The sequence below is a fragment of the Anarhichas minor genome, unplaced genomic scaffold (assembly GCF_050575085.1).
Source record: "Anarhichas minor isolate MPS153535 unplaced genomic scaffold, ASM5057508v1 ptg000017l, whole genome shotgun sequence".
Taxonomy (NCBI): domain Eukaryota; kingdom Metazoa; phylum Chordata; class Actinopteri; order Perciformes; family Anarhichadidae; genus Anarhichas; species Anarhichas minor.
In genome coordinates this window covers 3,652,501-3,676,208 of record NW_027466463.1, presented here as the reverse complement: position 1 = coordinate 3,676,208, position 23,708 = coordinate 3,652,501, and the positions used below count along the sequence as shown (strand labels likewise).

The 23,708-nt window shown below is 43.5% G+C and overlaps 2 protein-coding genes across 2 annotated transcripts in view; both read right to left on the bottom strand.

Annotated features, from left to right (window-relative positions):
* Window positions 1-786, bottom strand: part of fasn (fatty acid synthase) — a 38,811-nt gene extending 38,025 nt beyond the window's left edge. Inside the window, exon 1 of the mRNA XM_076093004.1 lies at window positions 613-786. The gene's annotated coding sequence lies outside the window, so the exon portion shown is untranslated. The remainder of the gene's footprint in view (window positions 1-612) is intronic.
* Window positions 787-2,844: 2,058 nt separating this feature from the next.
* Window positions 2,845-23,708, bottom strand: part of ccdc57 (coiled-coil domain containing 57) — a 31,362-nt gene continuing 10,498 nt past the window's right edge. Inside the window, exons 10-20 of the mRNA XM_076092745.1 lie at window positions 22,004-22,204; window positions 21,747-21,905; window positions 21,323-21,485; window positions 19,357-19,449; window positions 15,316-15,604; window positions 11,453-11,553; window positions 10,960-11,173; window positions 8,648-8,748; window positions 7,022-7,156; window positions 6,591-6,756; window positions 2,845-3,062 (exon numbers count right to left, since the gene is read on the bottom strand). Coding sequence (XP_075948860.1) covers window positions 2,845-3,062; window positions 6,591-6,756; window positions 7,022-7,156; window positions 8,648-8,748; window positions 10,960-11,173; window positions 11,453-11,553; window positions 15,316-15,604; window positions 19,357-19,449; window positions 21,323-21,485; window positions 21,747-21,905; window positions 22,004-22,204 — 1,840 coding nt within the window. The remainder of the gene's footprint in view (window positions 3,063-6,590; window positions 6,757-7,021; window positions 7,157-8,647; window positions 8,749-10,959; window positions 11,174-11,452; window positions 11,554-15,315; window positions 15,605-19,356; window positions 19,450-21,322; window positions 21,486-21,746; window positions 21,906-22,003; window positions 22,205-23,708) is intronic.

The window sequence follows — 23,708 nt, the reverse complement described above, 5'->3', positions numbered from 1 at the left end:
GCCATTCATTCTCACTTCAGTTAGTGTGGCTGCTGGCCTCAGAGACCTGCTCGTCCTCATCCTGGACAGAGGCCTCCCTGTAACGTTACTAGTCACACTCATCAGGATGTCACTACAGGGATCAGTATTAATAACAGAATAACACAGAGCAGCACTGCTGACTGAGGCAAGTACACCAATCGTTCTCGTTTCCATCCCATAATGCAATGCATAATAGTTGTGATAAATAAGTAGCACAAAAACTACTGTATAATCACTTTTCCTTTAGGTCTGAATATGATCCACCGACATAGATGATTTCCATCAATAGGACACAGACAAACTAGGCGAACCATTTGTAAAAGTTAGAATTCATGCCGATACAGTATGTAACGTCACGACGAATACTTTGTTACCTTCATGTAGAAAACTAAATGTCATACGTTAACTAAACGACGGTCTTCTTTTTGACACAACACTGTCACACTCCGGTGTTAATAAAAAACAATGACACAGTGAACGGAAGTTGTTTTTTAGTTGTATGTAACCTACTATTGTTCCGTCTCGAGACAATAAAGTCACCCATACTGTCAGTGACGACGCAGCTAATGACAGTTAGCAAAGTTAGCTTACCGGTGTTGCCCAGGTGGTGCTCCTCTTACTGTGACTGCAGTGGGGAATGTCTGTCCCGGTCGTTTCCACTGTCTGGAAGGGTAACGTTAGCTCCGTGCTTCTTTCACTCTGATGAATTTAAATGTCTCACATTCTGCCTGGCCACGCCACATGGGCTGACAGTTTGGCTTGTCTGCACAGTCCAATGAGAAAAGAGGCAGGGCTCTCGGATCCAGCCAGTGATGGAGCAATTCGTTGAACGCCCCTGAGCCATAGAGAGAGGAGACCAGTGAGGCGGGGTTACTGCAGTTCAGACTCTCTCCTGTAGCCCCGCCCCGCCGGCTGACACCACTGAGAAGAGTGCATTTGCTTTGACGATATAGTGAAGCGTGTATGCATTAAACCGTGCAGCTTATAGGCTGTATATTACTATTTTATAGAGTTTATTTTTTATCGCGTTGGTAGCGCGTGAGTGTTGATGTGTGAGTCAGTGAACAGACATGCACGTGTCAGCTAGCCCAGCAGCAGCAGTACCCTGGACGGGTGGGTGGGTGTTGGGTGCTGAATGCTGCTCACCAGCATACCGCCAGGCTTAGCTTCCCTTCACTGACACAAGTGTCATTAGTTTGACAAGCATTTGGTCATAAATCAATGTGAGGGACAACGTGAAATGTGTTGAATGCACTGTGTTAGTTAAAAGGGATCTACGTTTTCACAATTCATCCTCTGGGAACAATCACTGTGTGTCCCAATGTCACGCTTTAATCAGCTGGTTGTCTGGTATTTTATTTAAAAAAGTGAATGTCATGGTGGTGCTAGAATATAAGACAGTTAATCATGAATTACCATTCGAACAGGCCTACAATTTCTAGGGTACATCATTTGGTGCCATCCATAAATTGAAGATATTTGACTGACCAACATACCTAGAGCCATGCTGGTAAATGTTACCGTTGTTCATATTGGATAGCAGTACCATTTCATTTTGTAATATCTAATGTATTTGTGTTATATTGTGTTACTTTCATAAATAATCTCTGGAATTGATAATGTAAGACACACAGTGATGGTGTGCTGTATTGTCCATCCATTAGTGGATCTATGTGGATCCCGTTAGGCCTACTACTAGATATGAATCTGACCCCACAGGCTGCTGGGCTGTGAACCTTCAGCAGGTTCAAGTTTAAACCTCACACTGCAGCAGTGACCGTGAACCTGAAGACCGGCTTCAGGCACACTGGGTACACACACCAAAGCATTCTGGATGACATGAAAAAAGGCCAATCACAAAGCGTGGGTGTGAAGCTTCGTCCAATAGCAGCAGAGGGGAGGGTGCTGTTCAGAGATAGGGTGATTAAAAGGCGGGACCTAAGCTATGACGTAGCCAGGAAAGCTCGTCTGACTTCTTGGGGTTACTGGCGTTCATCATTTCTGATAGCATGATGTTCTCAGGGTAGCTCTTTTTTCTACTGACCTACTGTGCAACAGTGATAAGCTTTAGGAGAATGACCTCGATCAATAGTGAAACAGACAGACGGCTTCTTCTTTTTTTATGGACAGGCACATTAATGCATACCAATTAAAACACGTGTTTTATATATATAGTTTTGAGTTTGATAGCACATAGAAATTATTTTATTTCATAGAAATCCGCTGCATGGCACATGTTTAATAGAGATGCATTTCATAGCCTATGTGCAATATAACAGAGGATTGAGCTCTGCAGCATCATTTCAGTATAGTGGGAGTCTTTAACAATGTTGAGTTTCTGTTCAAACAAAAAAGTGATTTTACTACAATGCAATGATACATACAGAAGGGCCTTCACATACAAGTACTATTGAGCGTCACACACCAGGCACTATTTTTGTCGTGGTCCCTAACTGTGTGAGTTCTGATGTTGGAAGGAGCAGCAGAATATAAAAGCATGTTCTTACCATACGTTTTATTCTGAAATGCATTGAAGAATCATGTGTTTTGGTGTTTGAAGCCGTTCTGGATTTGGAGTGCTTTTACACATGTTTGTACTCATGCTACCAGGATTATTTTGATGAAGCTATAATTAAATACAAATTCTAAAATCCTTCTTCTCATTAAAACCCTCCCTTTCAAACTCCCTCGTTTGTGATGCAGGCTTTCTGTTATGAATCTGTCTCTGATCGGGGGTTATTTTCATAGACATGACAGTGTTCTCACAAGCTGAAGAGGACTCTCCATAACCAGCACACTGACAGAGTGTCCAATATGTGTGTGTCAGTCTTTAACATTGTAGTTTCTGATCTTGCAGGTCCTGCCAGTGGATCCAGGTCTGCTGGTCTTGGTAGTGTCTGATGGGGTTTTAGAAGGGCACCTCCTCTGCTGGACCTCGACTTGGGGCTGGCCATGGATGGGAGCACAGCTATCGTGCACCGTCATCTGGACTGCAGCATCACCAGACTGGGCCACCTTCTTCCTGCTCAGCTCAACCTCGCCTTTAGGTGCAGACAAGAGAGATGCGATTTTAATGGCCGTTACAGGTGACACATTTTCATTTGCTGGTGTCTTTATTCAGGGGTAGGTTCAAGTGGGGGACTGTGTCTTAAAACAATGTGGAATAGTTACATTTGTTGTAATAATGGAACACCAAAAACAAAAAGTTGAAGATGTGCCAGGATGCATCCGAGCTACCATCATTTTCCTTGTTAGAATTAAGGCACAGATCTAGATACAGATCTACATATAGAGCTAGATACAGATCTAGATACAGATCTACATATAGAGCTAGATACATATCTAGATACAGATCTACATATAGAGCTAGATACAGATCTACATATAGATCTAGATACAGATCTAGATACAGATCGAACATTTTTAAACATCTATCTCTTGCTGGGTTTCCACGTTGCAACTGTACGGAATCTCCTAGTTCACAAGACATGAGAGGAACTTTATCTAACCTTTACTCATACAGCCGTTTAATATCTGCAATAAACTATTGGACCCAGTGAGGACAGTTATCATAAGTGTACTGAAACCTTGTGCAAGGTTTGTCTGGTTTCACAATTATCAGATGGCATGAAGCTGATCACTGCGAGTGTGTGCCTGATCTGGTTGAGAAATTGTTCCCTGGATAGTTGACAGAGACTACAGCCACAAATTGGGCAACTACCCTCCCTCCATCTGTTCAGCTGATCCAACCACTGCAACCGTGTTCATACTGGACCGAGTGGTTCGATTTTGTGACAAAGTGATATTGTGAGGATGTACTGTCCCTAACGCAGGGACGAATTACTGAATGCAGACAGAGCTTTTAAATCCCTGTTCACACAGGAGTCCACTGATCATAGGAATTCATGTATACCAGGCTGGGTAAAGGGTCTTTATGATTCAGTACAGCCAGCCTGAGACGAGAAATAAGCAGCTGCTTAGGGCTCCGTCATCTGTAGGGGTCCCCAAACATGCACAGAAAAGACAAAGGCTAAATCCACAGGTCCACCCACCACACTTGTAGAACGAGACCTGGCAGATTCTGGTCTTACTAACCGAGATATGCTGTCATCGTCACATCTAGTCTGTAAGATTGCATGGCCGCAAGGGGACAAAATGCACTACAGTATGAGACAGGGCCTCAATGGTTTACATGGATATGACTTCTAGTTCCTAACCTTTAACCCATTTTGTAACCCAAGTTTTTTTCTGAGTATCAGTTTTTTCTTAACTGCACTGATATTGGTAGTTTAAGAAAGATCTGTACAGGGACTGATGCTTTAAACCAGTGATTTTCAACCAGTGTGCTGTGAGAGATCGTCAGGTGTGCCGTGGGAATTTCACTTAAATGTGTACATTCTGTACACATGACATCTATTGCACTTCTGTCCATCCTGATAGAGCGATCCCTCCTCTGTTGCTCTCCCTCTTTTCTCCCTGGAGTTGTTCCTGTTCCGATGTGAGGGTTCCAGGACAGAGGATGTCACATGTGTGCAGATTGTAAAGCCTTCTGAGGCAAATTTGTGATTTGTGATTTTGGGCTATACAAAAATAAATTGAATTGAATTAATCGGTCCAAAATTTTTTATTTAGTTGCTGCAAATAATTTGCCATTGTTGTGCGTGCGTCTGAGCCTGCAATATAGTGGCTGGCTAAGTAATGAAATACTCTTCCATGCCAGTGGGTGGCAGTAGGTAGCGCAATAATGACCTTGTTAATTTAAGACAGTAAAATTAAATGATGTGCGGGAGAGGTTGCCGTGACAAGATCCATCAATCTATCCATTTTCTTCCGCTTATCCGGGGTCGGGTTGCGGTGGCAGCAGGCCAAGCAGGCTGACCCAGACTTCCCTCTCCCCCGCAACATTTTCCAGCTCATTCTGGGGGATACTGAGGCGTTCCCAGGCCAGCTGGGAGATATAATCCCTCCAGCGTGTTGTTGTGGATCTTCCCCGGGGTCTCCTACCAGTTGGGCGTGCCCGGAAAACCTCCAATGGGAGGCGCTCAGGAGGCATCCTGATTAGATGCCCGAACCACCTTAGCTGACTCCTTTCGACGCAAAGGAGTAGCGCCTCAACTCCAAGTTCGCTCCTGATATCCGAGCCCCTTAGCCTATCTCTAAGGCTGAGCCCGGCTACCCTACGGAGGAAACTCATTTCGGCCGCTTGTAACCGCAACCTCGTTAGGTGAGGGTCGGGACGTAGACCGACCGGTAAATTGAGAGTTTCGCCTTCCGGCTCAGCTCCCTCTTCACCAAGATGGTCCGGTGCAGCGCCTGCTTTACTGCTGCAGCCGCACCGATCGGCCTGTCGATCTCCCACTCCATCTTACCCTCACTCGTGAACAAGACCCCGAGATACTTGAACTCCTTCGCTTGCAGTAGGCACTCTGTCCCCACCTGGAGGGAGCAATCCACCGGTTTCCGGCAGAGCACCATGGCCTCAGATTTGGAGGTGCTAACTCTCATCCCCAAGCCGCCCCAGTGAATGCTGGAGGTCACGCTCCGAGGAGGCCAACAGGACCACATCATCTGCAAACAGCAGAGAGGCGATCCCGAGACCCCCGAACGTGACGTTCTCCACCCCCTGGCTGCGCCTATAGAGTCACGAACAGGACCGGTGACAAAGGGCAGCCCTGGCGGAGGCCAACACCCAGCCGAGAATACGGACGCAGCTCCTACTGCAGTCGTACAGAGACCGGATGTCCCGTTGCAACGGGTCCGGCACCCCATACTCCCGCAGCACCCCCACAAGTACCCCCGAGGGACCCGGTCGAAAGCCTTCTACAAGTCCTCAAAGCACATGTAGACTGGTTGGGCAAACTCCCAGGACCCCTCCAGTAGTCTTGCGAGGGTAAAGAGCTGGTCCACTGTTCCACGGCCGGGACGGAATCCGCACTGCTCCTCTTGAATCCGAGGTTCGACAAACGGTCGGAGCCTCCTTTCCAGCACCCTGGCATAAGCCTTCCCCCGGGAGGCTGAGTAGTGTGATACCCCGATAATTCGAGCACACTCTCCGGTCCCCCCTTAAAAATGGGAACCACCACCTAGGTCTGCCAGTCCATGGGCACTGATCCCGACCCCCATGCGACATTGAAGAGGCGTGTCAGCCAAGACAGCCCAACAGTGTCCAGCGCCTTCAGCATCTCAGACATCTCGGATCTCATCCACCCCCGGCGCATTGCCACCAAGGAGCTTTTTGACTACCTTAGCGGCCTCTGCCAGGGATATGGTTGCGCCCCCTTTAAAAATCCTTCATGTATATCCATGATGGCTGAACCTGCAGAATGAAGCCAACATTATTCAAACAGGTTCGATAGTTAGGATGAGTTCGAGATGATGAGATTTAGGTGTTTAGCACACACGTATCAAGAAATCATCCCTCAACCACGAAAAATGCATGCAAGCATTTGATCTCACTTTGCCATTCCAATATGTTGTATGTCATGTCCTTATTTAGATTAAAAAAACAATTAGTTGTTACGCAAATCAGATTAGTAGAAGTTGAGCCTTAGTTATTCTGGTTTGGTTACCTTCTGAGAAAATAGATGGACTGAGTTCATGGTCCAGTCTCTCCCACAGCTCTTTTAAGGAGCGCAGTGACTCTTCTGATGACAACTGAGACCTGGATAGACCTGAGTGGGTCTGCAGTACCACGTCCATCGAGCTCTGTGACTGCCTGAGCGTGTTCTCTATTTTCTGGGAGGAGAGAGAGATGTTTTACTCACAGAGTGTAAGAACAGCCTGAAATCATAGAGATAGCTGGACGTGAATTGAAAAACAAGAAATAATGTACTTTGCATACCTTCCAGTACATTATTATTATACATATAAAAATATTAACATTTTAGAATGAACTCCGACACAGTTTTGCAATGAAAGATATCCATTCAATATGAAAAGTGAAGTAGGGAGCTGAACCTGTTATTGCTTATCAATAATGCAATATTTACTCCCCTGTTACCTCAGGGCTGTCTGTGGTTTTGTGCCCCTGGGACCAAGGGTTGGCAGCCCCTCCTGTGGCAGGACCTGTGTTGTTGGTTCCAGGTAGTTGTTCAGCCAAAGTGCCAGCTCTCTGCCTCAGTGCGTACTGCAGCTCCTGACAGGCACAAATACATTAGTGGACCCACAGCGCTCTCTGGAGGTAGCACAGAGAACCCCACACCACCAGGAGCCCTGTCCCTCTGGTCTTTCAGACTGTGTTCTTAGTGGCTGTCTGTGGTTTTGGACATGTGTGTAGAGCACCATGGAACCCCGACCTGTTCCCATCATATTCTGGTGTTGTGTGATTCTGGTTCTAGGTGCATTTCCTGTTCCTCCTACACAGAGTTTGCCACAGTGGATGCAGCTTATCACTTAGTGGACTTGGCCTGCAAAGTCTGATTTGAAGTGATGTATGTCTTTGACACGTTTTCTGAATGTTGTATAGACTAGTGTGTCTTTAAGATGTTTGTTCCTTTAGAAGGTGGAGATCGCATGGAATCCTGTCAAGTCAGTACATGGTAAATGGACTGTACTTGTATAGCGCTTTTATAGTCTTCTGACCACTCAAAGCGCTTTAACGCTACATGTCATCATTCCCCCATTCACACACTGATGGCAGGAGCTAAGTGACACCTGCCTATCACATTCTATCACATTTATACACCGTAGGCATAGCTACGGGAGCAATTTTGGGGTTAAGTGTCTTGCTCAAGGACACATCGACATGGACTAGCAGAGCCGGGGATCAAACTGCCGATCCTCTGCTCTCCACTTGGCCACAGTCGCCCACATTTGGCCTGTAGCTGCTTGGATTTTGTTACTGTTGTGAGACCGTTGAGGTTTTTTGAATGGGTACATTTCTTATCTGTACCCCCCCCCCCCAGATTTGGAATGGACTGAGAAAAACCCCACTCCAACAGAAGAGGTGCTGCAGTATACAGTATATATCCTGAGCTCACACACATTATGGCACCACATGGGAGACAACACAGGCAAAGAAGACTCATGTCTAGCTTGCTATTACCACTCGGGTACTAAAATGAAACCTTTCCTAGTGAATCTAAGGAGGTATATGAGGGAGAAACGACTGTGTGATGTAGAAGAGCCTCTCAAGGAAGTGGGAGTGTTAGAGCCATATTTTTAGTTTTGATTACAAATCATAATTTCGAATTTTGCTAATATATTTGTATGACCTAAAGACATTCCTTTAATTTATGAATGAAGGTTAAATTTGCATTCTGTATAATTATTTTTCTTTAGGAACTTTTGTTATTAATCAGATGTGGATCAGCTGGTATAATAGGAAGGGGTGGGACTGAGTCTCGAGTTGGTTTTTCCTTCGGGTAGAACGGGGCATCGGGACAGTCTTTGACCTCACGTTAAACTGATTATATTTTGCTGTTAAATTTGTCGAAAGAGAAAATAAATCAATCAAGTGACGGCAAAGGAATCACAGTCTGCAAGAGTTATTATTTGGACTGTTTAATGTGCGAGTCAGAAACTGAGCCCCGTAACGTAGCCCAGTATATAGGAAGAAGAACAAAGAACGGGCCACCACAGGGAGGAAGAGCAGTTTATTGATGGAAAACTGAGTTGGAGCAGATACCTGTGTGGTGAGCTCGTACTGGAGCTGTTCCAAAGCAAACAGCCGGTCATGCTGCTCTCCTTGTTTCTCTGTGGAGGAGTGCCTCTCTGGCTCCACAGGTTCTGTTAGACACAGAGAGTTATTTTCCATTCTGCTTATTATGCTTCCTACTCCCCTAGCTCCTCCATCCTCCAACCAAACACAGAAATCGATCTTAGGTCTGACACAGTGGCGGCTGGTGGAAAATGTTCTAGGTAGGGCCATCCTATCAATTTCAGCAAACATGCCAGTATGATTTAATGCAAAAAAATTAAAGTATCAAACACGCATTACTACTTTGCAGTTAAATATTTAACATTTATTCCAATACGAAAAAAAGCAGTAAATAACACTTATATAATATAATATAACATGTTTATTTATTGAGATGCCCCTATGGACCTCGTTATAGGAGGTAAAGATCAGGAGAAGTAAACATGAAGTGTAATTATAAATACTGGTGTTAAATTAAGCTATGATGAGTTTTCACTGTTAATTTACCATCTCAATTAAATGTTGATGCCTCCATGACCAAGTTAAGCAGATGAGACTGAGGACAACTATGTAGAAGAAAAGATGTTCACTTTGCCTAATATGTAGCTTGACAGAGTTCTCCATGTGTGTCCTGGTGTTCTCATGTTCCCTTACCTCCTCATCCCTCACTCCCTAACTGTCCGTGCTGGATCTGTCCCCGTTGTTTTAAAAAGCTAAATAAATTATTAGCATGACGTCATGCAGCTAGCCAAACCTGTCTGGTGTACAGCTAGTACAGAAGCTTCGCATGTACTGCTTCCCTTTCCCGCTAGTCTGCTGTCTGATTGTGAGGTCAGGCTGATCTGATATCAGCTCTTTGGCCTGCAGGATCTCCGCCAAAGTTCTCCTCTCAAACGGGTCTTGGAGGAGTAGTGCTCGCGCTGGCGCTGGCGCTCGCCTGTAGAGACTTCTCCTGACGAGAACGCGCAGCGAGGGGGGCCAAATCGTTTTGGCCTCACGCTGAATCTATTTGAGGACGCTGATTGGCTAACTTGTATGTCACTCATTTATATCTTTAATCAGCAATTGGCTAATAGACCCGCCTCTTTTGGGCCAAAACGATTTTGCCCCCCTAGCTGCGAGTTCTGAGACGTGTCGTGCACACAGGCAGAGAGCACGAGCAGACGAGCACACAGGCGGAGAGCACGAGCAGGAAAAGCATATATTTTGCGCAGATATCATATTTTACACATATTACTGGGTACATTCCATAGTTCAAAAACACAAATATTGACAATTTGTATAATTTATGATTATTATAATTTTTTTTTTTTTTTTTTTTTGTGGCTCAAGGTGGGGCCAGGCCCCATGGCCCTCTATTGGCCAGCCGCCACTGGTCTGACATCATCGAGGATGTTCCGATCCCATAGGTGGCGAGGAGAGAGGAGGTATCCAATAGGAACGTTTTTTATCGGGTGGAAACACCGCTTCGATCGGAAACTATTGTGGTAATTGGTCAGGTGATCTGATGGGGCAGTAAAAGGAGTGTCCGGCTCGTGGAAAGAGATTTATTATAATAACTATTAACTATCATTATGTCTGTACGATCGTAATGCTGTAGATTAAATTAAACTCGTCAAAAAAATGTGATGCGTGTTTGAAACATGAATGAATTAGAAGCTATTTGCAACTTTGTCTATTTTGTCTTTATAAATCAAAAGGCTTTTTTGTATTCTTTTCTGATTTTGCACCTTGGTTCATTCAGGAAAGGAAGGCAGGAAGAGGCGGCAGGAAGAGGCGGCAGGAAGAGCAGAATGGAAAGCCCCCTATTATAGAATACTTATGACTTATGAGTAGAGCTATAATAAATGGGGAAGGCAACATTTTAAAAAACACTGTTCAATAAAATGCAATAAAAGTCAGCAAGCGCCACAAACTCCAGCCTCTAAAATTAGCACAGATTTGAATCAGCACAACTGACAGCATATGGAGGAAATCCTGTTTAAAATGTTTACAATCCACTCTTACACTTCAATTAAGTGTTCAATTTGGTGTCTGTGTGATTTCTTCAATTTGGTATTTGAAGGATAATGCCATTTGATTTATTCTAATAATGGAGCTCTATTACACAACAAATACAATGTATCAGCCTTTGGATATAAATATAAATAGATACTTGCTGGAAGGATGTGTTTACAATATTTAAAAATGTCTTTCAAATGTGTTTGTTAGTTGTGTATGTCAGCTTGGGTACTGTGCAAAAAAATAAAACCGAACAAACAAACCCAAGAGATGGGTCGTGTGTGTGTCTGATATTGTACCCTGTGGTCCAGCAGTGGTGATCTGGGCTCGGAGGCGGTTCCCCATCTCTATCAGCTGCTGTTTCTCTCTGCTCAGACGGGCGATACAGGACGCTGCCTGCTTAAGCCTGGTACGCAGGAGAGGAGGGTCGCTTCTAGCACCCTGCACATTTTCTAACAAACCACCAGACATCAGATCTGAGGCCTGCTGCCGTCGCAAATACAGGTTCTCCTCCTGAAGCGGTCGCAGCAGTGCACTCTGGAAGGAAGATGAGATGGAACTTGAAGGAACTGGGTTGCTGCAGCAGTTTACACAACCTCTCCCCATCATCTCACATAACTGGCTGGTGAAGTGACCCTTTTATGAACTACCATTTTTGCTGGGACAAAGTTATACAGTGCACAGTCAGCACTAATGAGGACAGTAGGTTTAACTCCACACCATTGGTCCATGCAGCCACCTGGATAGAACTGACAGGTCAACTTCAACTAGTTTACTGATTTGCTTCAGCACCTGTTCCATGAGGTTGGCCAGAGCAGACTCCGTATGTTCCACTCTGACCTCCTGCTTTGCCAAAGCAGAGGTGTTGGCACTTTTCTCCGAGCACCGACCGCCTGAGGATAACATACCACATACGAGAGGACATAGACGAATGAAAGCAAAGTTACTGCAAAATACCTTTTTATAAAAATACATCTAACTGGTTAAAGTTCAAGTAATTAAAGCTAACACTAAATTACTAACGGACTTCTTTATTGCTATAAAGCATTCAGCCACCTTGTGGCTATCTTCTATGGCAAACAATGCTGATGTGTGTGTTAAAATTAAGATATATACATAAATATATATATAAATAGACGAAAAATGAAAGCTGAATCATGCTATTATTTAAAGTGTGTTAATATCCCAGCCAAAGTGTACCTTTTAATAACATTAAAGTGCCACAAGGTTACAATAGCTACATGTTAAGTACCATATTGGAAATGTGCAAATGTTTCACAATAAAAGCCTCGTTAGGAAATGTAGGTATTCTGTCCACTGAAATGCTACAGGACATTTACGGATACAGGAAGTAAGAAGTTTGTAGAACAGCATAATGTTGCAACAACCACTACTGAAATATAACTATATAAACTTAAACAGTTGTCTCTAATATAAGCCTCCTTTAAATAAAAGATGGAGGTAAACCAGGGCCCCGGTCACTATTTGAGAATTTACAGTGTGTATATAAAATATGATACCTGTACATGATGGGGGCACAAGCGTAATAACAATGGATTAATATGTTTTCAAAGCCGATATAGACATTTTTGAACTGAATGTTTTGAGTAATAGTTTTCCTTTATAATTTAATCTCCAAAATCAATGTCTTTTCATTATTGAATGACAATTTTGTTCATAGAAGGGTGGTAAAGCTTTAACAGCATTTCTAGTGAACCCCAAAACTGCAACACTGGAAGAACAGATGGAAGATACCTTCTTTAGGTCCCTGGTTCTGCAGATGTGTGTTGTCTGGAAGTAAGGGTGCCAGATGTTCCGTAGGTTTGTCTGTGGCTAGGGCCAGGCTGGGCATCCTCGTAGCGCCTTCTAGCTGCCCCTCGAGATGCCTGCATCGAGCCTTTAGTAGGGACACCTGCTCCAGAGTGTAGTCTGGGGACAGTTTCACAAAGGTGTTGTAAACCAGTCTGTAGTGTCAGGCCAGTCTTCATTTTCACTTTAGATGAGTCTAATGCAAGTTTGACATAAATAAGCCTGACTTATGTTAAGCCTAACAACACCCAACCCCAGGCTAACTCTGAAGAGCCCTGTTTTCATGTTTTCTTAGCTTACCTAAAATGTATGGCAAATACTTAAAGGAGACATATTATGCTCAATTTCAAGTTCCTGTATTTTGGGTTTCTACTTAAACATGTTTGCATGCTTTAGTGTTCAGAAAGCACATAATTTTTTCTCATACTGTCTAAAACGGTCAGTTTAAGCCCCCGTCTCTCTAAAGTCCCACTCACAAAAAGCCCAGTCTGCTCTGATTGGTCAGGTTTTTTGGAGTTGAGCAGTAGTTCATGTTACTATTTTACCATGCAGTCTTAGAGAGTATTATAAGATATGGGATAACAGCCTGCTATGGTGACTTGTCTGTACATTTGACATCACAGATTACTCGTCTGGTGCTGCAAATGATGAGGATTAAAAAAATACTCGGCCGTCCAAACAATCTATGAGCAAACAGTGTCAGAACCAACTCACATTCCAACAGCTACCAGTGTTACTCTGAGGGGGAACCAGGGGGTGGGAGTTACGTTTCCAAAGCAACGTCATCCCGCCACTGTCGCCTCAAGCCATCAGCGGTAACTGCCGTATGAGCGGAGTGAAGAGCGGCAGCGATCAGCTTGCCAGTGGGACACACATAGCTTCCAATCCCATGATGAGTATCTGAAGTACTCTATTGGTATCTGTATCACCATTTTTTAAAGGAAACTCAGTCCTAGTCACCATTGATAGAGGTAGCACAACATTCCCAAATCAGAGGCCATAGATGAACAGAAAGGTTTGCATACTGCTGAAGGCATGTAACACCGCTTTATGATCAGGTGACGCTCAGGCCAACAGTTCATATCCGGATATCCGGGGGCGGCTATCAAGGCTGTGGTCCCAGCCCCTCACACTCTCCCTCACTGGTGTGTGTGTGTGTGCTGCACTAAGCAGGATTAATAGTAAGGCTGCTGGCCCTGATGACACCCCCGAACATGAAATCAGGGCCCTGCACTGGGCAGCTGATTGAGGTCCTGACTGACTCATCCAGTCACTGACCCAAGCAGCTGTCCCCACATGCATAAACACTTCACTGCATTTAAGCTGTGAAATGTTTGTCAAAGCTGCAGTTTATCTCTTTGATACCCTTTCATAATACTGAAGAGAATATTGCATAATTCATATTGGCCTCCTTTTACACTGTAATAAAGTTTGACTGTGAAATAGGAATTTAGTTGTGTTGTTTACATCACATTTACTACCTGTAGTAAAGTATTACAAAATCATAGCCATGATGTAAATGAAACAGGTTTTTTGATATTGCTACATACATGAAATAAAATATGAGATTCGGAGCATTTGTATTGCCTTTCAACGGCTCTTAACATGGAGACGGCTGAGCCAGTGGCTCATGTTAGCTTAAGGTTCTAACAGCGCTAACAGTGCTAACAGCGCAGTGCACACAACGGCAACAGTGCTGACAGAGCTAACAGAGTTCACCTGAGGGGAACTGCTTCCCCAACGAGGCTGATCGCAACAGCTCTATCAGCTTTAACCGCCTTTTGAGAGCAGTGCAGCGCGGAGGCTGGGAGCTAGCCAGTGGGGCACGCTCATGCTCACGTGCACAAAAAGCGAGCGCAATGTCAACAAAGAACGGAAAGGCTCTGATAAGAACACACTGAGGGAGAGAGACTTCATTCTCTGCTCAGGTAGACATTACTTCACTATATATTTACATAGACAACAGCTTTTTGCTGCTATATTAATGTTCTAAAGATTGAATTTAGACCCATATAAACAGTGTAATAAAATAAAACCTATGGAAAAAGAACATGTTATATTTCTCTAACACCACAGGACACTTAGTACTAAATTCAAAAATCCCCAAAATCCACTTTGAAAATGAAGCACATTATTCATAGTCAGTGAAATGTAAATGTAAATTGGGTACACATAATGCACAAAGTAGAAACTCTAACTCTGTTGCAAACAGTTCTCGTCGTGTCCTCCATTAGAGTAAAGGGTTTGATGTATACTGAAGTTGTGTCAGCTGGTGATGGAGCTCTGAGGTCACAGGGTACATCCCAAGTCTCTTAATTGCATCCCCGTATGTGGTCAGTGTTATGGTTACAGATGGATGCACCAAAAGTGTTGGTGATGTTGGTCCATTTTATATTTTTTTGCTGGCGAAAACAAAAAGAAAAAAAAAAAGAAAAAATCATTTTTTTGTTTTTTTTCGCCAGAGAAAAAAGCAAACTCAACTGTTTTTTGTTAAAAGGAGCATGAGAAAATTAGAGAGGATGGTCTTTTCTCATACTTTGGGGGTCTGTAGACACATATCAATGTTGAAAAGCCATGAAAAAGTGCATTTTGCATAATATGTCACCTTTAAGATAGACGGTTGTGCAACAGATTAATTTAGTCTATCTGATCTGGTTTAGACTATTAGTTTGATCTAAGTCACAGTGAAAGTAAATCTTTGTGAAACAGGCCCCCGGAGCTAAAAAATAAAAAGGTCAGTGCAGCTTGCCAAAGCACACGCAGTAATAATTATGGTTTATTTCACAGAAAGATGCTGTATGATCAAATGCATCCAGCATGTTAGTATAGAAGAGTGCTTTCCACACCTGCTGGGCTGACTTTGAAGGAGATGTTAGCGGATTGGTCCGGTGGTCCTTGTGCCATCTGAGTGTTAGCTGTAGGAGGGATGGAGGTGGCGGCGGCGGCAGGGGCTCCTGGATGCTGAACTGGCTGAGGAGAGGAGGCCTGTGGCTGGGCCTGAGGATGGGGTAGGTGATGGATGAGAGCCTCCGTGTCCTTCCTCATCTGAGTAACCACGGCCCGCAGGACGCTGTTCTGCTGCTGTAGACAATAAATCTCCTCTGATGCCAGATAATCTACCTTTGGTGTGAGACCCTGTGGGAAGATAACACAGTCAAACACAAGGGACATCACAGGTTTACCAGGACATATTTCATTATTTCATTTCATTATTTGCTCATCTTTGCATTCATTCATTGCATTCATCATCACATTTATTCATTTTCTTTAGTATGTTACATTAAGCAGCTTTTATCCAAAGCGACTTACAATTTAGATTCTATCACATTCATAACCCGTAATGTGGTAGGCACAGCTACGGGAGCAATTTTTGGGATTAAGTGTCTTGCTCAAGGACACATCGACATGGAACTAGCGATCCTCTGATTGAAGGACGGCCCTGCTCTCCACTTAGCCACGGTCACCCATTGTCACACATTGTATACAGCACAGCACACAGCAGTGGGCAGATACAGCGCCCAGGGAACAGTATCAGGGTTCCGGGGCCTTGCTCGAGGCGAACTGGCGCCTCCTCATTATATTACAGTCACTGTTCACGAGTCAAGAACATAGAAGCAACCTCCAGAATGAGTCTTAATGAATTTATTCGCCATCATTTTCACTTTTGGAAGGGTGGTGCCCCAAGGTAAAATTCAGTATACTGATTATCTCGGAGTGGTTTAATCACTCTACTTCATTATTTGTGAGAAATGAATATATCACAATACACATCGATGTCACAATGTAAATTACATATATTGTGATCACTCCTATCAAAAATATAGCTTTCGATAAGACAATTTGTGTTCCAACTAACAGTCATCTGAGCTCTGTGCTCAAACTCTTCTCTTGTCAACAGTGTACAGGAGATGTTGACCTTCTCAGGAAGCTCTGGTCTCCTGATGGATTACGCTGCTCTCACTTGAGTGTTTTGCTTCAACCTACAGCTTCAGTCACAATGACCGAACATCTGATGAACATATGTACAGTATGTTCCCATGATGAATCTTTTATTTGGCGTTCCTGCTATCTCGACAGTCTGCAAAAATACCAGCTGTGAGACCATCTGACGTTTGAGCTTTAAAACGGTCACTTTGGTTCGTTCTCATTGAAACATGGTGGACTAGCTGTAAACATCTTAATCAGTGTTGTATAGTTTGAACATGGCAGATGAAATGGTTTAATATTATCACACGAGGTTAGAACATGCAGCCTAATTTCTTTAAATAATAAGTCATCAGATATATCATGCCTTGCTATGTAGAGCGTCATTCCAGGTATTTAGCTTAAGTGTTTTTTGGAGTCATTGGAGAAGGTTTACACGGACAGGAACTTGATACGTGTTTCCTCGCACAAAGGCTGGCATGTTGGCCCTGAGCCCAACATCTCCTGTAACGTATCCTGAAAGGCCATCATACCTCTCAGGATACTCGAGGAAAAGGCCAAAGGCCTAAACACAGGACAGCTTCTAGCAGATACCCCCATGTTATATATGGTTGTAGGGGAGGTTAGCCTGTAATAGGTCAGTTAACCCTTATGAGGAGGAGTAAAAGGGACATCTACCCAGCATTATTATCTTCTGATACAATGTGAGAAACATCACATGCACATATTCTCCTTCTGGACCCGAGAGCCCCAGACGGGGGGCTTTTTAGAAAAGTTGAGCGTACAGCGTGTCGTTAAATTAACTTTTCAGAAACTAATATAAATTAATGCTACACACATGCTATATACCAAAAAACGAAGAGATTCTGGGCAATATAGTCATGTAAACCATTTTACACACTGCAAACACAATTATACACAAACTAATATCTCTAGAAGATTTACCACAATATCACGTATTTTTCGCCACAAATCGGCGACCTATGCACTCCGTTTGCATCTCTCATCACAAAGCTGGCAGCTATCATGGCGGATGGATACATGAAAAAGCACGAGGAATCGTCCGCGCGTCGAATCACAGCTTCCTCATTCCTCTCCGTCAATCCATTCAAAAGTTACATACATAAAGCCAACGAACAACAAACCACTCCCCAGCAAAAAAATTGAAACGCATCGTACCTTTAGGTGATTTTCGTGACGAAAAACGCTCGAAATTGATTGTAATCCGTTTCAGCCGTATAGTCCCGTCTCCTGCACTGCATGCCGTGTTAAAATTAAGGTCCTGGTCGAAACTATGACGAAATGGTCAGCATTTCCCTGCTGGGCCAATGATTTTACGCGTGGGGGTTGGGCCGCACGGATCAGGATTTTTAGTGGCTAAAAACTGTCAATCTACTAAATAACCCACATACTGCTTGCCTGAGTCTCTTCCGCATTGAACAAGGTGTCACATGATGAAATCCGCCAATCGCAGGCCTTAAAAAGGTCTCCATCGACTCAGACTGAGATGAGAAAATTCCATGGAGGAGAGATATGAGATCTCAAAATGATGCCAAACTGCTGTATTAGAATGTATTGAACACTAGTAGTGATACAACAAGTGAAATATATAGTTAAATACTATACAAAATATGTATAAATATATAAAAACCAGCGCAACAGCTGGTTCCAAAAATGAGAATTTGGCTTGACTGTCCGTACTCAAACCTCTATTATGCTGGCCTGCTTCACTCAATCGAAGTAAAATTTGTTTGTGGAGACATGTAAAACATGTTGTGCTATGACTATGGCGTATTTGTAGGCTTGTATCTGCATTATTTCAAATAAATATTTTTAATACAAGTGCTTTTTTTTCAGGCAAACCTGAAACTTTTCAATTTGAGCTGTGTTCCATCTTCATTCACTGTTAACCAGTAACATATACGCAATATTTACACATCTGAACAAGTGTATCACAAGTTTTTCCTATATTTAACCATCAAAATTATGAAAATAGACCTTGTAGTTAGAGATCTACACTCTCTTTAGTATGGGTATGCAATTTTCAAGCAGCGGCCTAAAAATAGGGCTAGGGCCCTATAGGTTAACCTGTCATTTAGGAATTATCAACTGTACCCCTCCTGAGTATGTAACGTCATTTTGAAAGAAATCACAGCATATTTATAAAATGCAATTCACTCTTCCCCCAAAAAATGTCTAGCTTTCCTGTAATATTAGAATAGATAAAAAAAAACCTACAGCATAAATTCTGTCGAAGTTCCCAGATTGTATCTAACTTTACACCTTGTTCCCACAGTACATTACTGTGTTGGTACGTACTGTACTGGTACACTGTTAGTACAGACAATAAGACTGTAAATTGAAAATAATTACAGCATACACGTGGGCCGTAATCTAAAGTGATATTGTTCTTATTCGAGATGAGACATGTACGGCAATTTATTAACATAAAGGAAACAGTGTATTGCAACACATGTGACATATGCGGAATATAGAGGTAACATAATATATGCCGATTTGGCTGGAGCACTTTACAGCATTGGTTTGCCAACAGGCCATTCCTCTTCAGACTCTTCAGACCTCTTTCTTTGATACGTTTATAACCAGATGTGTCACATCAGGAGAGAATGCAGATAAAGGAATGATGGATCTACAACCAGAAACTGGACAGTGAAGACCACACACCACTCTAGTGCTGCTCATTCTGTGTGACTGGAATCAGTGCAACACATGCTCAGAGATTCTGTGTGTTTGTGTGCATGTGTGAAAACAAGAAAACCAGTTCACCACACAATCTAAAAACTCTGTAAAGACGTGGAGGATTAATGAACAGCAGGCGGATTCCACACTCATCAGGACAGAACCCTTTCCTTGTAGGTGAACAGTAATTTGCTTTTGTTACTGTGTTAGTACTTGTTGATGGTTCTATCAGTCTGCACAGTGTGAGGTGGATGTTCTCTCACCTGTACTGCCTGGTCTCTCTCTGTTTTTACAGAACGTAGCAACACAGTCAAATCCTGCAGGTCTTGTTCTTTCTCCTTCAGCTCTGCTTTAGCCTGAAAGAGACCAACATTAAGCTTTAGTGCTTATAGTTTAGCTTTTAGTGCTGACTGCCCAAACGAGTTGGAGATTATAAATTAATCACACTACAAGGCTGCTGTTTGCTCACCATCAGACAGAGTTTACTTCTTGTTTGTGATACAGTCTGCATCCGGAGTCACATATGAGATTTAAACAAGTGTGCCGGCCAGGAGGCACAGTGTCTTCAGTAGTGTCTTCAGTGTGTCAGCAGTAAGGTGTGACCATCTTCTTACATTATGCATTTGAGGATTGTGCAACCAACGGGAGGAGACATGATAACTGTGACTGCTCACTCTAAGGTAACAAAAACACAACGATTCTTATTTTCAGGTGATTATACACTACAGAAAACATCTGCCAATAGATCCCCCTAATTGCTTTAAATGTTGATTGAATATGTATCTGACACAGTGGAATAACACTGGTAGCCTAGTAAATCTGTCACCCTGTATTATTAATGACCTACTTGACCCACACACTGAACATCCTGATTTAAACGTGATCAATTAGAGAGAGGACAGATCACATTTTGGATTTGTTGGAACTGCAAAAACACTCAGTCCACTAGCAATGGGACAGTTGTGTTACTAAGGCAGTGTATTACTGCCACCGTGACTAAAAACGTTTCTTTTTAAAACGAGAAACAATTCTCATTCTTTCAAGGTCCTTTCACTTTACATCAATATAAAATTTTATCAAAATAAGTTGATCCTGGGGAATTTCTATTATCGGGATGAAGTGATGATATCTTAATTGTCACGGGGTGTGGTGGAGGACTCAAATGCAGACAAGACCAGAAGTTGAATGAAGCAGGTATTTAATGGGTAATGAAATCAGAACAGGAACAAGAGGGAATCCACAGACGAGACAAGAGACGAGGGGGAAAATCCAGCAGAATGAGGCAGGGCGGGCAGCCGGGGAAACCGGGAACAGGACGAGCCAAACGGGCGGGTAGACATGACAATGATCTGGCAGTGAGTGCGTGTGTGACTGGGGTTTAAATAGTGGATGCAGCAGAGTGAGCTGACGAGGTGGGTGACTGGCAGGTGCACTGAATAAACTGATTAGGTGAGCGAGAGATAGACAGAACAGGATAATGGTGGCAGAGCTGTGACATTAATTCCACAATAACAGAGTCCACCGCAGAAAAACTATGACTTATAAAATCACTATATTACATTTTTTAGATGAAGATGGAGCAGCAGGTCTGGCAAAACTGACTGTTGAAAATTGTGATGACCTCAATAAATCTAGCTGAACACATAATACATTGGGGCGGCTGTGGCTCACTGATAGAGCAGGTCGTCCTTTAATTAGGGGATCGGGGGTTCGATCCGCTAGTCCATGTTGATGTGCCCTTGAGCAAGACACTTCATCCAAAGTTGCTCCCGTAGCTGTGCCTACGGTGTGGATGTTAGTTAGAGTCCTGATGGTATGGTAGCCCTGTCATCAGTATGTGAATGGGTGAATGATGACATGTAGTGTGAAAGCGCTTTGAGTGCTCGGAAAACTAGAAAAGTGCTGTACAAGAACAAGACCATTTACCATAACTTTCAATGGTGATATACATACATTTCCATCCTAAGCATTAGGAGCAGTGGGCTGCTGTAAAGGGTCCGGGTTCAGTGTCTTGCTCAAGGACACATTGACATATGGACACTTGGACAGCGACCCTCTGTATAACCTCTGTTAACATGCGTCCACCTCAAACACAGCTTGCAAACACACAAGCTGTGATACTACCAGGCATACACAGGTGGAGACCTGTGTATGCCTGGTAGTATACTTATATAATATAATGTGTCAGATTGGTGCTATTTGCCTTGTTTCCTAAAAAACAGTTCTGACCTGGTCTCTAGCCTGGGTCAGGTCTTGTATCAGCTGCTCATTGGCGAGGTAGTGTCGGGCCTTCATGTCCTCACAGCGTCTCTGCCACTCCAGCTCAACCTGGACTTGCATCTGCTCTAAGGCCCTCTCTCTCTTCAAACCATCACTCAGCTGCTGCTTGTACCTGATAACACACACACACACACACACACACACACACACACACACACACACACACACACACACACACACACACACACACACATTTTATGAATCATAACAGCAATTCAGACTAGTTGGCATAATTCATATCTTCAAAGATCTCACAAAATGCCTTCACTGTAACCTCTTTGTTCTCGTGGTACTAAATGAATGTGTCTCTACCTGCCTCCTCCTCCTCCTCCTCCTTGCTTACTATATCTCCATGCTGCTGCTGTCTTCTCACCTCTCCAGCTCCTCCCTGCTCCTCTCCCGCTCAGTATTAAGTTTAGTTTCTCTCTCGTGCAGGGTGATGATCTCTGTATCCTTGACAACCATCTCACTGGAGAACTGACTGATGTACTTGTCCCAGCCAGTCTGGGTTGCTTCCACCTCTGTGCGGAGCCTTTAGAAAACACACAGACTCACACACTGAATGAGCAGCCACATGCACCAGGTTTGTTAATGCCAATATGATGATTTATTCTTTTTTTTCTTTCTCACCTCTGGATTGTCTCGTCTTTCTGTTGCATGGCCTCCTGTTGCTCCTTCTGTCTGCAGCGTAGCTGTGCAGCCAGAACTTCTACTTCAGCCTGTAGTTTGACAATGTGTTCCTCAGCCTTCTGCAGCCGCTCTGTGTGGGCCTGACGCTGAGCCTCTAGCTGAGCACCACACTCCTTCAGGGCCTGGACCGCCTCCTCAGATCTGTCCACAAACAGCCATACAGTTAGACACTTGGAGACATTTAGGGCCGATGGTACCAGTAAGGTCTTTTATGCACAAGGTAACATAAAGAGTTATTACCACTGTAGCTGAATGAGAGAAACAGGTGGAGCCAGCTTTTAGAGGTGGCTGAGGAGCTTAAGAGCATCAGTTTTTTGTTGGCCCTCCCCAAATTCTAAATAATAAAAACAATTACCAGCTGATCAGCTGATGATCACACATCACATTTTCTTTTTTCCACAGTAAATATCAAAAGGGAAGAACAAGATAAAATATATGGGATGAGAAAAGTGAAAGGGGGCTGCACGGTGGTGTAGTGGCTAGCACTGTCAAGGGTTGCCCGGGTTAGATCCCCGATCCCGGGTGGTCCTTCTGTGTGGAGTTTGCACGTTCTCCCCGTGGCAGCCGGGTTCTCCGGCTTCCTCCCCCAGTCCAAAGACATGCATCTTATGTTATTTGGAGACTCGAAATTGCCCGTAGGTGTGAGCGTGAATGTTTGTCTGTCTCTACATGTGCCCTGTGATAAACTGGCGACCTGTCCAGGGTGTACCCTGTCTTCGTCAGCTGTGATCGGCTCCAGCGCCCCGCGACCCTGAATAGGATAAGCGGTTTGGATAATGGAATGGAGAAAAGTGAAAGGATTCTCCACTGCTCTCACTCTTCCTCAAGCAAAACAAATTACATTTTTGCTACCATGCTACTGCCACAGCGATATTTTCCCTGTCCATGCACAGTTATGCACATGCTTACACATGAAAAAGTCACTCGTATAAATGGCCAGGAATTCAGCTTTAACCCTGTGTAAATGACTGACTGACCTTCTGCAGAGTACTGTTAAACTTGTTTTGTGGAGACTGACCTTGTTGACTTTGTGTGTGAATGTAAACCCTATCAACTGAAGCAAATGTCCAGCCATGATGCACTGCACAGTTGGCGATGTGGACACAAAGCCTGGCTTCCAAAACTCCACTTTGACAGATGTGGCACCACTGGAGGAGAAACAAAGCTGAGGTAAGATGTGCACTCGTTTTTTGGAGTCACCAACAAAATGCACTTGTTACAGGAAGTGAGACAGCAGGAGAGAGGACATGTGGGAGTTAATTGTGGTAACAGGTTAAAACACTAACAGAAATATAATTCTTTTTGTCTATTACTATATTTCTATTACAGGACATACAGGGTAAGGAAAGAAAGTGTTCCTTGTATGTAGGCTGACACAGCATTTACTCAGGCAACCAATCACCTGCTGTCTAACTGTGTGACAGTTTAATGAGCCAGCATTCTAGAAAGGACTGTTATATACAGTATGTATATTATAAATTAGCAGTTCATTCATATTTGGAATATCATACTAAACTTCTGTTGACTATGTGTTTTTTTATTAGTTGAACATATCCGGGTCGACGTGCCACATGTCTAGATCATCCAGTAGCGTAGCCGCTGATAGGGCAGTCACATGACCTCTCTCCCTTTTTTTACATTCCGG